Source organism: Vigna unguiculata, chromosome 3 (genome assembly GCF_037176805.1).
Source record: "Vigna unguiculata cultivar grain cowpea cultivar isolate G323 ecotype 2 chromosome 3, ASM3717680v1, whole genome shotgun sequence".
In the NCBI taxonomy this organism is placed as follows: Eukaryota; Viridiplantae; Streptophyta; class Magnoliopsida; order Fabales; family Fabaceae; genus Vigna; species Vigna unguiculata.
The window spans coordinates 25,568,232-25,584,667 of record NC_140794.1 but is presented as its reverse complement, the minus strand read 5'-3'; the positions used below and the strand labels follow the sequence as shown (position 1 = coordinate 25,584,667).

Below are 16,436 nucleotides of genomic sequence, written 5' to 3'. Positions count from 1 at the left end.
GCATTAAGGTCTCAACATCTTGTCTCTCTTGTCTAAGTTAGGGTTCCTACGCTTTGCCAAGGTTCTACATCTTGTTTTTCTCCTTATTAAGTTGGGGTTTCAACATTTTGTCAAAGTTTCAACAACTTGTTTCTTCTCTTTGAAAACATGGCTACCAATGTTTGAACGCCTTGTCAACTATCTCTTGCAATCATTACTCCATTCCAAAATAGGTCGATTTTCATCCTACATATCTCCACAGCAGTGAGTTTGATGATTGAAAAGAGAACAATTGACTCTAGCAAAAATTTTCAAAATGCAGAGTATAACAAGTTTTTCATCATGCATTCATGCATTTCATGATCTTGATCTCTACAATAATGTTTTGATCCCTTGTGCTTAAAAATAAGAAAACATGTTTTCTATCATGCATAACCATTTGCATGTCATATCATCATACCGTGTGTTGACACCAGATTCGAAAAGCAAAAACCTTGACATCCTGAATAAGCGAACATTTTCATGCATCATACATCTTCAACCATTGTTTCTTCTGAAGGAATCAATCTACAAAAATCATCTTGAGTTTTCTCAAATTAAGGATCATCTTCAAAGACCTATATATCCTCTAAGCCTAGTTTCGTACTGGCCACCAAGCCCAGTTTCGTACTGGCCCACCAAGCCCAGTTCCGTACTGGCCCACCAAGCCCAGTTCCGTACTGGCCCATCAAGCCCAATTTTGTCTGGCCCACCAAGCCCAGTTTTGTACTAGCCCATCAAGCCCAGTTTTGTCTTCCCACCAAGCCCAGTTTTGTCTTCCCACCAAGCCCAAATCCGTATTGCTCCACCAAGTCCAGTTTTGTATTGGCCCCCAATCCTAGCTTAATCTGGCCCACAAAGCCCATCTCACTTGGCCCGCTAAGCCCATCTCGCGACCCTCTCCTTAGGAATGGTCAACTCTTGTGTTCTCCTTTCGAACAACGACCCTCTCCTTAAAATTGGTCAAGTCCAGATCCTCCTTTACATCAAGGCCCTCTCCGATGGAATGGTCATTGATTTTCTTATGTTTACATCAAGGCCCTCTCCGATGGAATGGTCATTGATTTTCTTATGTTTACATCAAGGCCCTCTACGATGGAATGGTAATTGATTTTCTTATGTTTACATCAAGGCCCTCTCCGATGGAATGTTCATTGATTTTCTTATGTTTACATCAAGGCCCTCTCCAATGGAATGGTCATTGATTTCTTTGTCACATCAAGGCCCTCTCCAATAGAATGGTCGTTGATTTTTGTCACATTAAGACCCTCTCCTATGGAATGGTTGAGTCTTGTTTTTACTTTCCATATCATGACCCTCTTCACAGAATTGGTCATCGTACACGTTTGAGTCGGTTTCTATTCATCCACTTCCTCCTTAAAATTCAGACAAAATTGGTATCTCTATCTTTACTTATCTTTAACTACGATAATTTGGAAATGTCACATTTTCATATTATCTAATAAAATCTAAGTAAAGAGGGGCAGCTGTCAACACCCAATTTTGTCCGAGTAATACCTTTTTTTTAATTTTTTTTTCTTGTTTTGCTTTTATTTTGATTTGTCATTTCATCTTATTTTGCTTCTTATTTTATTTTTATTTTTGTTTTTAAATTTAATTTTTTTTATTTTGATTTTAATCATTTTTTGTTTACTTTTTATTTTGTTTTATGCCTTTTTCAAAAAAATATGTATATAAAAAATGTAAAAAAAATGAAACAAAAAAAACAACAAAAAGGAAAAAAAAGAAAAGGAAAAAGGGAAAGAAAGAGGTAACGTAAAGTCTCTGTAACATGGTCATGATGGCTGAAGGAGCAGGAAGCAACATCTGCTCTCAGCCTTGTTCCAAATTCGAGATTGGAAGATGCAAAGAAAAGTGAACAGAACAAAACAGATAGTTACATAATAAAAAGGGGAGATTCATATGCTGATGGGTGGAATAGATGGCATTACAGAGCGTAAAAACAACATAGGAGAGCCATTTGATCAGGGAACTTTCGTTTGACAATAGGGACTGCAAGAGGTAAGTTTTCCATTTGAATACTTGAATGTTTGAGATGAAATTTGAATACTTGAATGTTTGAGATGAAACTGATGCTTTTGTGTTATGCTTGAGAATGAATAAAAAGTAGTCATGTATACTGAATTTTGCGTGTGTCATTTATTCGGCTCATTGAATCTGTATCTGTATGAATTAATACATTATCATTCTTTGAATCCTCCATTATCACCCTCACCTAAGCCCTACCCTTCCCCACCATTCATCACCACATAGCCACCCATAATCAACCACCAATCCTCACCTTTCTTTGCTCGTTCATTCTAACGCGGTTGGCATCTTCGACACACCAAAAAACCCGTCCTCCATCCCAATCCCGCGGCTTCCCAATCCAACCCCGTAACGTACCCATTCGTAGAGCCACCGTCTCAACATCACATCACCATTTTGACCTGCAAACAAAACACATAAGCAATAAACCAGAATCACATTCATTCATCATCATCACTGTCACACACTCGAATTCACCATAGCAACCCAATACAAATCAGAAGGAGAAAACCAAGAGAAGAGGCCGGCGGCGATTCGAAGCTCTGAACGGGAGTGTGGTCGCGTGTGGTCACGTGAACGGAGGAGTGATGGTCGCGTGATGACGAGCCGCAAAGTCCTCGTGCACCAGCGGCGTCGGCGTTTCCCTTGACGGTGACGGCAGGAGCGACGACGACCTTGAGGCGACTAAAATCGCTAACAGCGGTATCCGGCGAGCGAGACCTCACGGCCGCGAAGTGGATCGGTGCAGCCCCTATCTTGAACGCGCTGGAGAAGCGAAGGAGGAGACGCAGGTGCAGCAGCGTTTTGCGCGGAGTGAAGCGAAGGGCGACGAGGTCGCCGGGGAGAGCAAGCGGTGACGGTAGTGCGGCTGCCATGTCTCGATCCAGGTTTTGCATGAAGAGAAGACGTTGTGAACGTTGGTGCAAGGATGCCTCACGTGAGGTGAATGGAACGACGATGTCCTAGCCGGCGGGCCTTGCGACGGTGGTCGGCGTCGTCACCAGTGATTCAGGTTGAGCAAACACGCGTCGTTGCCGCTGGTGTCGTGATGGCTTGCGTCAACGAAGAAGAGAAGGCTGAATAAACTTTAGTTAATTAGGGTTTTCAAAAATAAAGAAAAGAGCTTCAGGCCTTCAACCCTCCATTACCACATGCACCCCTATTTTTACCTCATCCACCTCCATATGGGTTTCCTTCTTTCTTTTCTTCGTGCACCCCCTCTCTTAATCCCATACCCCTGCTTGGTATTTCAGTTGGGCCTGTTTCACTCTTCTTCATACACTCCCCATTTTACTAACCTCGCACCTCTGCCACACTTGTTTCATACTTTACTCTGTGCACCCGCTTTTTCCTTTATCTCACACCCCCGTTTTAATTTTTTCTGTGAGTACCCCTGATTTTTACTAACCTCGCACCTCTGCCACCCTTGTTTCATGTTTTACTTCGTGCACCACCATAATTGATAACCTTGCACCCTTGTTCATGTTTATCTTGTTTTGGGCCTATGTTTTACGTTTATTTCATGCACCTCACACATTACTCATGCACCCTATTATTATTATTATTTTTTTTCGTTCACTTTTATGCTTTTTGTTATTAAATTTTCTTTTATCCTTTTTTTATTTATCTTTTTTTTTCTTCTAAAAAAAAGAGAAAACAAAAATGTTTTTAAATTATAAAAATTACAAAAAGATAGAAAAAAATTTTAAAAAATGAAAATATTCTTTTTTGCTTTATTGTGTCTGTCCGGTCATCCGCACCGTGTGACACTTATTTTCTAAAAAATACCAAAAATAATTTTCTTTCCCTTTTAGTGTCTGTCCGACCGCTCGCGTCGTGTGACACATATTTTCAAGTAATTCAAAAAAATACCAAAAAAAAAAATACAAAAATATCAACATTTTCAAGCAAAAAGTCTTTTTAAGAACTACGTGATCCTTGATTCTCCATTGTGAGATACGTAAGAGTAAGGCCCGTCCTTATCAGGTTCACCTCCAAAAAACTTTAATCTTTTTTTTTTCCAAATAGTTTTCCAAATCGTTTTTTTCAAGAACTACGTAACGCTGATTTCTCACTTTAAATGAGAATACGTAGGACCAAGGTCAATCCTTGTCGGGCCCAAAAATAAAAAAAAAATATTTTTGTTTCTTTTTAGCATTTTTGTCTTATTATTTTTGGGGAAAATTAATATTTTGAAAACCACATCAACTTTGCATTTTTAATTAAAGGTATCGCCTTTGGGCGGGCGCTGTAAGGTGCTAACACCTTCCCTACGCGTAACCAACTCCCGGATCAAAAAATCTGGTTATTTGCAGACTTGCTTTATTTTTATGGTTTTCCATAGTTTTCCAAAAATAACTATGGTGGCGACTCCAAATCTCTTTTCAAACCCGTTTTTCTTTTTCGATTCGCCTTCCCGTCGCGATTTTGGTTGCGACAGGTATCAATGGGGCAAGGTAACGATATGAGATGGAGTTTCATATTCTGGGTTCGAGAATACGAAGGCGATGAATCATGAGAAATTGTATGAGATGTATGTATATATTTGTGTGTATGCATGTTGAATCTGTTTGGTTGATTAAGGAAGTTTGGTCCGTGTCAATGCGTAATTCCTTGGGATTCTCTAGGTGGGATTCCCAAGGTCGTGCTTTAGTGGTCGGAACGTAATTCCATGGTCCCTGTTAGTGGGTGTCCATGGTGGTTCCCCATCTGTATAACTAGGTAAGGTTGCATCCTGACACTCTAAGGAGTCAGTTAGTCTCACCTAGAGCAGACTAACTCCTGTGGTGAGAGTAGCAGGAGTCCTGAAATTCATTAAGGGCTAACCTTGTGGTGAGGAAAAATTGATCCATCGTAACACTTGTAACACATAGCTCGGGGGTGAGCAGCTCGGGGGCGAGCATAGGTATCCACCACAAATGCAAGCATCCGCTGAATCCGACCAGGTTATACGTATTCGGATGAGTCGAGTCGAGTCGTAGTGTATTGATTGAAAGGTCATAACATGCTTGGTTGTTGTATGGATATTGGATGGTGAACGTATATTTGACTATATGATGAAAATGTTGTTGGCTCTAGCTTACCCTGTTTGTTGTATGGGTGTCTTGTATCTGGTTATTCTTTCTAGCGATGATCATCAATTTAAATTGATGGGAGCAGATGGGCGAGGTTCCCGCGGTCAGCAAGGAAATGGCGATTCCGCTGCTTAGCCATCTGGGCTGGACTTTATGTTTCTTTTCTTCATGGGTTTTCTTTAGGGCTACGACCCATGTATTGCTCTATGCTTTACTATTATACTCTCATTTTGTTAGACTTTTACCTGGTTTTCATTGGCATCGTGGTGTGCCCAGTTTGTAGGGGTTGTGTTAAGGACCCCAAGACTACTCTACATTACTATCTTGTGTGACGTTTCTTTTAATTTCGCTTAATAATTAAATGGGACGTTACAATGACCATTATACCAATAAAGAGAAGAGATAAACAATCAATTGGTTTTGAAATTACAACATATTTACATCGTGAACATTCACAGTAGCAAATATGCACTTGTACACAAATTATGTTTCTAAAGTTTCACTTCATTTTGTGAAGAAACATTAACAACAAACAACGAAAGCAAATACACGCCTAATATTTTCAAAGTGAAAAACTAAAATCTCTTGTTATTCATATTAGAAAGAAACCACCATAGTCATATTCAACATTGCAGCCTGGTTTCTTATGAAACTAAAATCTTCAACGTTGGATGTTTAAAGTTTTTCAGACCATGTTCGCTATGAAACATACACCGTGCAATTCCAACGGAAGTTATGCCTTATAGTTGTATTGGTTTGACAAAAAAATGTAATCTAAATGGTGGTTTAGAATCAATGTTCTGACATTATAGAATCTTTTGTAAATTATAACTTTTCCAAATGTTAAATTACAAAATCATATCTTTAGGTGAAGATAAACCACATTTACACACCAGTTAGAAATGGTGTGAATGATTTAGCACAACTACTGAACCATCATATGCAACACCACAATATAATCCAATCTGGCCATTGGGACCCTTATTAAACACATACAACATGGGGTAAAAACTCTTCTATTCCCAATTAAAATGAGAAAAATAAAAAGTAAAAATTAAATTAACTCACATAAACGAATATTCAAATACCACTAAATTAAAGAAGAACCTGAAAGGTAAAAAATAACATCTCAAAATAAATCGACTCCATAAAACAAAAGAAGTAATAAAACACTAAATCTTACCTAAAATAAATCAACTCCATAAAACAAAAGAAATAATAAAGCACTAAATCTTACCTACGGAGAGAAGAATGAAAGAAGAAGATGTAGACAAAAAGAACTTGAAATGAAAGGTAAAAAATAACAACTTAAAATAAATCAACTCCACAAAACAAAAGAAGTAATAAATGTATCCTTTATAAACAAAATGGTACTAACGGTCATTCATCAGATAAAAAGAAAAAAAAAGGAGAATTACAAAAAAATAAAACAACAGATGAAAATGAAAAAATAAACTTATGAAAAACATAAGCAATAAAAAGTAGATGAAAAAGAACAATACCAGACGGATGAAACCAAAATCCCCAAAGCTTATCTCCTGAAAGTGTAAGGAAAAATAAGCCAAAAGAAAAGTAACAAAAACCTAAAATGTAAAAAACAGCATCTTATAAATCAACTTTACAAAACCAAGCAAATATTGAACTTCTTGTTTATCAACTACATAACAACAAAATCCCCTAAAGAAGAAGAAAAAAAAATTGAAAACCCGCTAAAGAAGACATCAAGGACAAATTAAAAGGAAGAAACAAACTTACGAAGAAAAACAAACATGTAAATGTTAACCTTTAACAATAGCACAATACCAAATCAAACCAAAGAAGAAGAATATTAAAGAAGAATGAAACTTTAGAAAATTAGAAGAAGCAAAACAACATATTACCAAACCAAAGAACCATCAAAAACCTATATTTCAAACTAAAGCATCACAATAACCGCACCAAGAACTATCACCTCTGCATTTGAAAAGGGATAAGGAAAAAGACTGAATAACCTTCAACCCTAGAAAAACATGAATTCCCAATATTGAAAAAAGGTTGAATAAAAATGACAATTTGTTGTGGCAGGAGAGTAGAGTTAGAAATTACCATTCAATCTAAAAAAAGGTTCATGTGTCAAACATATGTGAAGGACAATCTTGACATTTAACATGTTGCAAAGGAACAAAAAACCAAAAAAGGGACAGGTGTCATGATACCAAAATGGGTATTTTTGGTTTTGTCCTATGGAATTTTCTCATATAGATAGTTGATTTAAGTTCTTTAGTCATTTCTCAGCATTTTGCAATTTCATAAATTATATTCCCCAAAACTTTATGTATTTCAAGATTTCCCAGAACATTATTGAAAGTCCAATGTTTCTTACAAACTTCTAGTCTCGTGACAATTAAGAACATCATTCACCAAAATGGATAAAACTAAGACACCGTTTATTCAATGAATCAGAAGAGCTTATCAAAGATGTGTTCTTCATGTGGTTGCATTGTATATTAGTCCAATTGTATGTTTTTAACACAAGGCTAGCTTCAGAACAAATCAATAGGCTAGATTTTGTGTTGACAAAAATAAGAAGATGGACATCTTCCTTCATTAAAGAGTTTTGGTGATGATGATGATGACTTACAAAGAAGTATGAAAGACTTAATGATGATGCATGGAAAAATGTTGAAGACTTAAAAGAATGCTTAGATTTAAGAGATATATTGAAGACTTAGGGATTTAGTTGTTTAGGTCTTGTAATTTGTGTATGTTATTTAAAATAGCTAATTAGTATGTCAAGAGTGTAAAGGCAAAAATGCAAGCAGTAAAATACCAAGAGAATTTTATTTATTTGCAAAATTCACTGAAATAATCGATTATTCTTAGTGATAATCAATTATGTCAATTAAAACTGATTTTTGAGAAAAATCTTTATGATAATCGATTAACAGTAGTGATAATCGATTATCACCTGCTGATAATAAATTATCTTGGCTAATAATAGATTATCATGGCAAGAAAAATATTTTTATAAAATTTTAAGTGATAATCGATTATCACTTATGATAATCGATTATTTGTGGCAGTTGTGACATAACTTTTCATATTCTTAACCTAATTTCTAAATATGCTTCTATAAATAAAGTGTTAGGCTTTCATTTGAAACAAAAAAAAAAAGTTAGAGAAGTATGAATACTTTAAAACTCTATGTGGGAAGGCTTTAAAAAACCTAGTGTGGATAGAGTGATAACTTTCATCAAGTGGGATCTTGAGTGATTGAGTATTGTTGTTGTTGCTAGGAGAAGCCAATCATCCTTTTGTGATTCAAAGGAAGTGTTCATTCCTTGTGTGATTCAAGGAAGGTGGTTCATCTCTTGTGTGATTCAAGAGAGGTGTTCATCTTTTGTGGATTTCAAGAGAGGTGTCTTCATCTCTTGTGACTTCAAGAGAGAGAGGTATTTTTTTAAACCATTTTCTTATATGTAATTGTATTTGTGGTTTTTAGTGATTGAGTTAATCTCACTTTTAAGATTAACAACCGGACATAGAGTCTGTTGATCTGAACCGGTATAAATACTGTGTAATTTTTTCTTCTCTATTCTCTTTATTTTATTGTAATTATTAAAATAAAGGAAAGATTTTTAATTGAATTTTGATATTAAAAGATAAAATTCTTAAAAATATAATTTTTATTAAAAACCCAATTTACCATCTCTTGATTTTTGTTCATTAACAAATTATTTTGCTGCACGTTTTCAACATTTTGTCGTGGATACAAAGTGACTTGCAAGAAACACTTTTATTGAAATTGTATGATTTGCCCACATATTTTTTCCTTCTTAATAACAGAAGATAAGCCCGTGTGCTGCAACAATAAAATTTGAAATTCACATTCTAAATACACCATATTTTGTTTTTTCAATGGCACGGTTCAAGGAGGCAGAGATGCAGAGACCAATGACTTTTCTTGTATCTGCCGGATCAATGATTCCATCGTCCCAAAGCCTTGCTGTTGAGTAATAAGGACTTGCTTCTCTTTCATAAGCCTCCACCACTTTCGTTTTGAATTTTTCCTCTTCTTCCTTATTCCACTGCTTTACAATTATGATGCGCATTAAGACAACCTAAGACATGAGAAAACTACAAAGATGTTATCAACAACTGAGACATATTTTACCTGAATTCCTTGCTTTTTCTTGTTGCCTTTCTCTATTTGAGCCAGTACACCAGCAGCCTGAACCATGGCCACATTCCATAGGCATTAATTAAAACCCCCACAAACCAGATGAGTATCAACTAATGATCAATCAAATCTTGAAATCCAGTTTGATTAGAAGGGAGAAAACATGCAAAACTAGCTATATAATGATTTATCTCAAAGTAAAGAACAATAACCATGCAGAGCGATGTCTTGATCAACCAATGCCAACAATTTATTCTAAAGAATCATAACTCATGGGGGTCATGAGAAATATGCTACCTGAGCACCACCCATCACAGATATTCTAGCATTAGGCCAAAGGAACAAGAAATTGGGACTATAGGCACGACCACACATTGCATAATTTCCTGCACCGAAGCTTCCTCCAACCATTATAGTGACTTTAGGTACCTACAGGTATTTATTTGAAGAAAAAAAATATTATTTGTCTTTGAAAAATATCTCTCATATCTTTCATCTGTTGTTTTCACCTACATTCCAACTTCTAAGACATTTATAATTACAAGTAATAAACTTACTAGTATAGAACAAATTTTATAACTTGTAAATAGATGGCTGGAACCCACAAACCTTTGCACAAGAAACAGCCATAACCATTTTTGCCCCAGACTTTGCTATGCCATTTGCCTCAGATCTTGAGCCAACCTACCAAACAGACATGTATTACGGTTCATAACTATTGTTTAGAGAAATAATATTTAGGTTTAACAATTATATACAAGGAAAAGAGAGAAAAAACTAACAGTAAATACTTCAGCATTTTACAGTCACCAAACAATAAAATCTAATTAGACAAAAGATGATGGATGAAATGAAGTATTTGACATCCATACTATAACCGAGATGCCCACAGACATACCACCCTTTGATAAAGAATAGTACCAGTTAAAAATACACGATATCCATCAACAAAAATGTTTGAGACAAAACAGGACTATAATTGAAGTAAAATTAAAAGGTATAATGAATCAATACGCCTCTTTTAGATCTTATGGGCCTTCTCAAACTCATTATATTTCTATTAATTTCAATTGATGATTCTTAAACTCTCCCGATGTAGTCTAACAGTCACCAATCCCTCTGTGTTTCCTAAATCTACACATGATTATATTTCTATTGAATTGCAATTAATGACTCTCACCTGACTTATTTGTACAGTCACTGTTAACATATAATGTTTTCTGATTAAAATCCCTTTTGTTAGATTATTATTGTTGACCATATCTTTTCTGTTTTGATATGCTGTTGGGTTGTTAGCATTTTTATATGCTGTATTTTGGAGTTTATTGTTTTATACTTTTTCTTATATAATGAACACCGTACAGAATGCTTGACACACAGTTAATATAATGTTTTTCATTCCTGTCATACTCTTTCTCTCTCAGTAGATTAGTTTTCTCAACAGTCACTAATCCCTGTATTTCCTAAATGACAACATGATTATTATTTCATTGAATTTCAATTTTTGATTATCAAACCCACCTGACTTTAATACCTAATTGCTTATCTATATACAACTCATTTATTTGTGAATCACGGAGCACATTAGATAATTCTTCGTCTTTCAATAAGTAAACAATGGATATAACTGTGAAGGAAAAAGGAATCAATCTACTTAGAAGTCAAAATACAATGACAAAAAGCATAGTTGAGAAACTAAAGAAATTACTTAAATTCATACCATGAATCCAGTGATGTTCTGAAGGAAGACCAAGGGAATGTTACGTTGAGTGCATAATTCAATGAAATGGGCCCCTTTCAGTGCAGATTCGTTGAATAAAATCCCATTGTTTCCAATAATTCCAACAGGCTGTCCGAAAATCCTAGCAAATCCCGTTACAAGTGTCTGCAAAAAGATTTCAATAAGCCAAGTGAATTGCAACTTTTCCTGTAAGTATATTATTTAAAATGTTTATCCAAAACAAAACCTAATCGTCAAATCAAAATAAGTTTGTGACAAATCACCAAAGGTTAAGGGGCACCGAGAGAAAGAAAGAAAAAAGACAGTACAATAGCAACTCATGCATACTAGGATAATGATTAAACTGATAAAAAGTAAAGTGGATATGTCCTCACAGTGCCATACAATTTCTTGAATTCATCAAATTCACTTCCATCAACAATTCGATCAATAACTGATCGGATATCAAACTGTTTCTTAAGATCAGTGGGAGCAATAGAACGAAGTTCATTGACATCATACAATGGCTCTTTATATTCGTAGTTTATATTTTGCAATCCATTTGCCAAGACATCTTTCCCAGCCATATGCAAATTCTTAATTATATTCCTCCCAAGCCCAAGTGCATGGAGTTCATCTACAAGAGACGAAACATGTACAAAGTCACTAATAGGAACTAAGTTAATGTCAGTTCATCTACAACCGGAACTAAGTTAATGTCAAAAGTTATGGCATTTTCTATACACTCATCTGCATAAGAGAAAGCAGCCACAGCATATACCTTGAGCAAAATAATCAGAAACACCGGAAGTCTTGCAGTGCACAGTGGCACCTCCCAAATCCTCTGCCGATACTTCTTCTCCAGTGGCAGCCTACAAATTCATTTAGGGTTATTCTTTGTCATAAACACGTAGAAAATACATTGCACAAAGATTAGCACAGTCAAATATGTTTTTGGTGATTGAAAATATCACGAGTTTTGGTGTCAGTCCTGTAAAATCTATGTTGAATTCAACCCAACATTTATCAAAATTGATATGGTTTTAGTATCTCACAAGTCACTATGGACTAAAATCATGTTATTTTCATAAAATGAAAAGAACTAAAATAGCCAGAGCAGTAATCTTTTCAATGATTAAAAGCGTATTTAGCTCAAATGTTAAAACTAAAAAGATTATAAAAAGTAAAAAAGAAACAGAAAGAGACTTAGAGAACTATAATAGCTAGAGCAGACCTTAACAAGAGGTGGCCCTGCTAAAAAAATGGTACCGTTACCCTTGACCATTACGCTTTCATCAGCCATTGCCGGTATATATGCCCCACCAGCAGTGCAAGAGCCCAACACCAATGCAATTTGAGGAATTCCTTCAGCAGACATTACAGCCTGATTGTAGAATATTCTACCAAAGTTTTCTTTGTCTGGAAACACTTCAGCTTGCTTGGGAAGAAAAGCTCCTCCACTGTCAACAAGATATACACAGGGCAATTTGCACTGAGCAGCAATCTCCTGTGCCCTGAGGTGCTTCTTAACAGTAATGGGATAGTAAGTCCCTCCCTTCACAGTGGGATCATTGGCCACAAACATACACAGTCGCCCATGCACAGGACCTATCCCAGTAACAACCCCTCCAGAAGGCAAGGGCTCTTCATACAACTCATGTCCTGCCAGCTTTATCACTCAAAAGTTAAAAACTTTCCTTGTCAAACCCATTTCTCATAATTACCACCACCCATTTCAAAAGCCTTAACCTATCAAACAATCAAAACATGCCTACGATCTTCAACTAACCAGCTTTCCATAAATCCAAATGAATAAGGCAACCGGATCATAAAGAGAAAAACACACAAATTAAGAATGTGATGGGTTAGAAAAAGTGAAATGAAAAATATAAAACAGAAGACATTATTTATTACGATTGAAAAAAAAAATGTTTTTAATACACGAGTAATCTTAGCTTTAATCTTTTATGTTTCTCTCCCAATGGTTGGACACTGATCTTTTGAATACATAAACTCACTTCTACAGGTAATACCAAAACCATAATATCCGTGGTAAAAAAAAATAAATTTAATCTTTATTTTTATATAATTATAATTAAGTAATGATAAAAGTATTTTAAAGTATTATACGAAATAAAATTCAAAATATAAAGAATTAGTCATATTCACAAGACTGCAAAGGCCGTGCATAGAGTTGATTGAATGAAACAATAAGCAAAAGAAATGTTTTAATTTATCTTAGCGGCCGTGATTTGATCCCAAATTTTAAATAAATTTCTTATAACCTAAAAATTTGTGATAAATTCTTGGAGAAGGGGAATGAATCTCATTTTCATTAAAGTCAAGTTTAAAAGCAAATTCAGTGATAGAAAAGGACTTGAACACGTTTAATTAAAAGTATAGGCACTAAAAGGTAGTTTCATAAAAATTAAAAGAGTTTAATTAACAGATAATCATAATTTAATATACCAAATTACCAATATTCCTCAAATGACAAACCAAAAAAAAAAAAACCTGTGAAAGCTCAAGGAAGGAAGAGCCAGGATCAAGAAGGCGATCGATTCTTTCGCGGGGAAGAAATTTGTTCCTGCTCCTGTTCCTCTTCACAGCCTCGGGTCCTCCACCGGCAAGAGCCTTCTGAACGTTGGATTGCAGTTGGGCAAGCAATTCCTCCATGGCCCCACCATTAGTAGTGGTTATTGCTGTTGCTGCTGCCAAGTTCAACCACCTTCTTCCCGATCCTCCCAACAAATTGGCCTTTCTTCCGAATAACCCAAACATCCCTTAACTTCTGTGAATCAATAATGCGAATCCTCTCTCTCTCTCTCTCTCTCTGGCTACACCTGTTGTGCTGTGTTTATCCACTCTCTTCAGTTGCTGCAATTATATATTATAAATACGTGCATACTTTCATGTCGCCATTGGATAATCACGCCACGTCCTCTCGCTGTAAGAACAAGAACTTTTTCTTTTTTTCAAAATAAAACAGAATTAAGAGAAAAAAAACACCCAAATGGCATCCTCAATTTTTTTACATTGCTGAAAGTCGTGAACTAAGGATCAATTTTTGAAGTATGAAAGATTGATTTACTATGTTTTCCTTCTCAGAGATCAGGCTTCGGGTTTAGGTTTTTATTTTTATTGTATTGTTATATTTTAAAATTCTATTCTTTTAGACTTTATTAATAAAATAATAAAAAAGTATTTTATTTTACGTTTTGGTATTCAAATAGAGAATAAAATTAAAATTAATTAAATAAAAAATAAAATATTTAGTGTAAATAAATAGTAATGAATGTTCTGCAATTTAACTTTTGATAAAATATAATATAATGATGGATATAAAGAAAAGATTATATTACATTATAATTATATGTTATAATAAAATATGATATTATGATTATGTGATTAATTAAGGTGTAAAATATATTTTTATTTTACCTTTAACCAATACTTTGTATGTTCAATATGTAAAGTAAGTAATTTGTACATGTATAATTTTGTTTGATTAACAAAAATCCTCACAAAAAGTGTTGATATTGTTAAAACAGATATATCTAATATAATCCAATCAAAAGAGGGATGAATTGATTATTGAATCTTTTACTGATTTTAAATAAATCTTGAAGGTTTCTTTAATTTTTATACCCCAAATAACCAGTTTTACAGTTCTGTGTTAATGGACTGATTAAAGCAATTGAGAAAGGCATAAAAGATGAGAAAAACAAAGAACACAACAATTTATACTAGTTCAATTCGAGATGAATCTACGTTCAGTCTTCTCCTAAGCAACCCACTTAGGAGGATTCCACTAAAACAATAGAGATATAAGAATTACAAGAGCATCTATATAATTCGAGACCCTAAAGACTAAGGAGTTTGATCTACAAATCAAGAACTCCCCCTAGATACAATGCATCCACACAATTGCACCTAGACCTTCACTTCACACACTGAATCAACTGTAAACAAAAATACAATAGAAAAGAAACAAGGAACGAATACACCTGGTGGATGTGCAAATTTATCACTTGATCTTAGATCCAAGCTTGACCCACAAAGGTTGAATCCACCATCAATCTTCTTGAGTGTCCAATTGAATGATCTCCCAAGCAAGCACAAGAACTCTGTGAATCTTGATCTCAGAAAAGAAGTCTCTCAATTCGTTTCTCAGTAATTCAGTTATTTTTCTCTTTGTCTCAAAACTGATTTCAAAAACTGGTTTTATATAGAGTTCTGTTGCAGTTATTAATAGATTAGGAATTTTAATACCTAATAGATTATTGTGAGTGTATTTTCACTGCATTAGTGCAGTGCTCTCAACTAATCTATTAGTTAAGTAGCTAATTTATTTACGAGTTCTGCTTTTGGTCATATTCAAGAATTTGATAGCTAATACAATTCAATGCAAGCTTGTTTTACATGTAATTCTAGATCTACAACACTTAATGCAAAAGATAGAAAAACAGGACTAAGCCTAAACCAGTGATGCACAAGATGCATAACTTTGGACATCATCAAAATCATCTTCGTTGAAGTTGAGCAAACTCCCCCTCTCAACAGATATATAATTTTAATCATTCATGGCATGTATCTAATATCTTAAAGTTTAATATATATTTTTTCATTCTTTCAAGAATGTTTTAATTTCAAAATATTTAACACCAAAATCTCTTGAAGAACATAAATATGTTCTACACAACTGTCCTAATATGTTAGGATGTCTATGTTAAAATATTTATAACCAAACGCAATATTGCTTTTTGGTGATTTGATGAAAAGCTGAGAGATTATAAAAAGCTTAATTAGTCGAATAGTACCCGTTTTCGTTCGAAAGTTTCAATTTAGTACCCACTTTTAAAATAGTTTCAATTTCGTTCCAATTTTTGAAAAAGTGTTTCAATTAGGTCCCTTTAAAAAATAATTAACGCAGTTAACAATGTGTCACATGTCAGCCTCTGGTTTTTTTAATTTAAAAAAAATTGTCATGTGTCAAATCCTTGGTGTGACACATGACATTGTTAGTGCCACATGTCAGTGTCCTTGTCAAGTGTCATTGTCTTGATTTCAATTTAGTCCACACATGTGTCTATTTGTTTCAATTTAGTACCCATATATTTTTATTTGTTACAATTTAGTCCCCACTCTATTTGTTTCAATTAGTCCGAATACTTTTTTTTTTAAAATAGAGAAATATTGTATCTCTTTTAAGACAAAATTTATTAATGTTATATTGATATTTATTACTAAAAATGACTTACAAAATTAAGTATTGATATTTATATTAAAGTTTAGTGGTAAAAGTCATGAATAACAAAACATGGATTAACAATTAAGAAAAAAATGTAATATGTTACGACGTCATATTTAATATAAAAATATGAGTATTATTGAAATTGTTATACTCATGTTTTGT

General features: G+C 34.4%; 1 protein-coding gene and 1 long non-coding RNA gene across 3 annotated transcripts; one reads left to right on the top strand and one right to left on the bottom strand.

The window, feature by feature from the left end:
• The first annotated feature begins 1,409 nt into the window (after positions 1-1,409).
• LOC146887635 (uncharacterized) lies at positions 1,410-5,519 on the top strand. Its single transcript, XR_014993377.1, has 2 exons — positions 1,410-2,040; positions 5,195-5,519. It is a non-coding gene; the product is annotated as an uncharacterized LOC146887635 (long non-coding RNA).
• A 3,378-nt stretch (positions 5,520-8,897) lies between these two features.
• MCCB (3-methylcrotonyl-CoA carboxylase) lies at positions 8,898-14,034 on the bottom strand. Of its 2 annotated transcripts, none has more exons than XM_028063475.2 (9): positions 13,535-14,034; positions 12,255-12,689; positions 11,802-11,892; positions 11,416-11,657; positions 11,021-11,185; positions 9,910-9,984; positions 9,598-9,729; positions 9,295-9,351; positions 8,898-9,211 (listed from the first exon to the last, which is right to left on the bottom strand). In XM_028063475.2, the coding sequence occupies exons 1-9, from the start codon at positions 13,799-13,801 to the stop codon at positions 9,005-9,007; spliced, it is 1,671 nt and encodes a 556-aa protein (XP_027919276.1). In that variant the 5' UTR covers positions 13,802-14,034; the 3' UTR covers positions 8,898-9,004. The 2 variants fall into 2 exon arrangements, with proteins under 2 accessions (XP_027919276.1, XP_027919277.1); XM_028063476.2 differs by having other exon boundaries at positions 8,898-9,208; positions 13,535-14,016.
• Between the last annotated feature and the right edge of the window lie 2,402 nt (positions 14,035-16,436).

What these genes read in the sequence shown, in the direction of transcription:
- MCCB (XM_028063475.2), bottom strand. Translation starts at nt 13,801, where the DNA reads ATGTTTGGGTTATTCGGAAGAAAGGCCAATTTGTTGGGAGGATCGGGA. An exon ending in CCTTCCTTGAGCTTTCACAG is followed by an intron (nt 12,690 to 13,534) that starts GTTTTTTTTTTT and finishes TGAGTGATAAAG; the next exon opens with CTGGCAGGACATGAGTTGTA. An exon ending in TGGCTGTTTCTTGTGCAAAG is followed by an intron (nt 9,730 to 9,909) that starts GTTTGTGGGTTC and finishes AAATACCTGTAG; the next exon opens with GTACCTAAAGTCACTATAAT.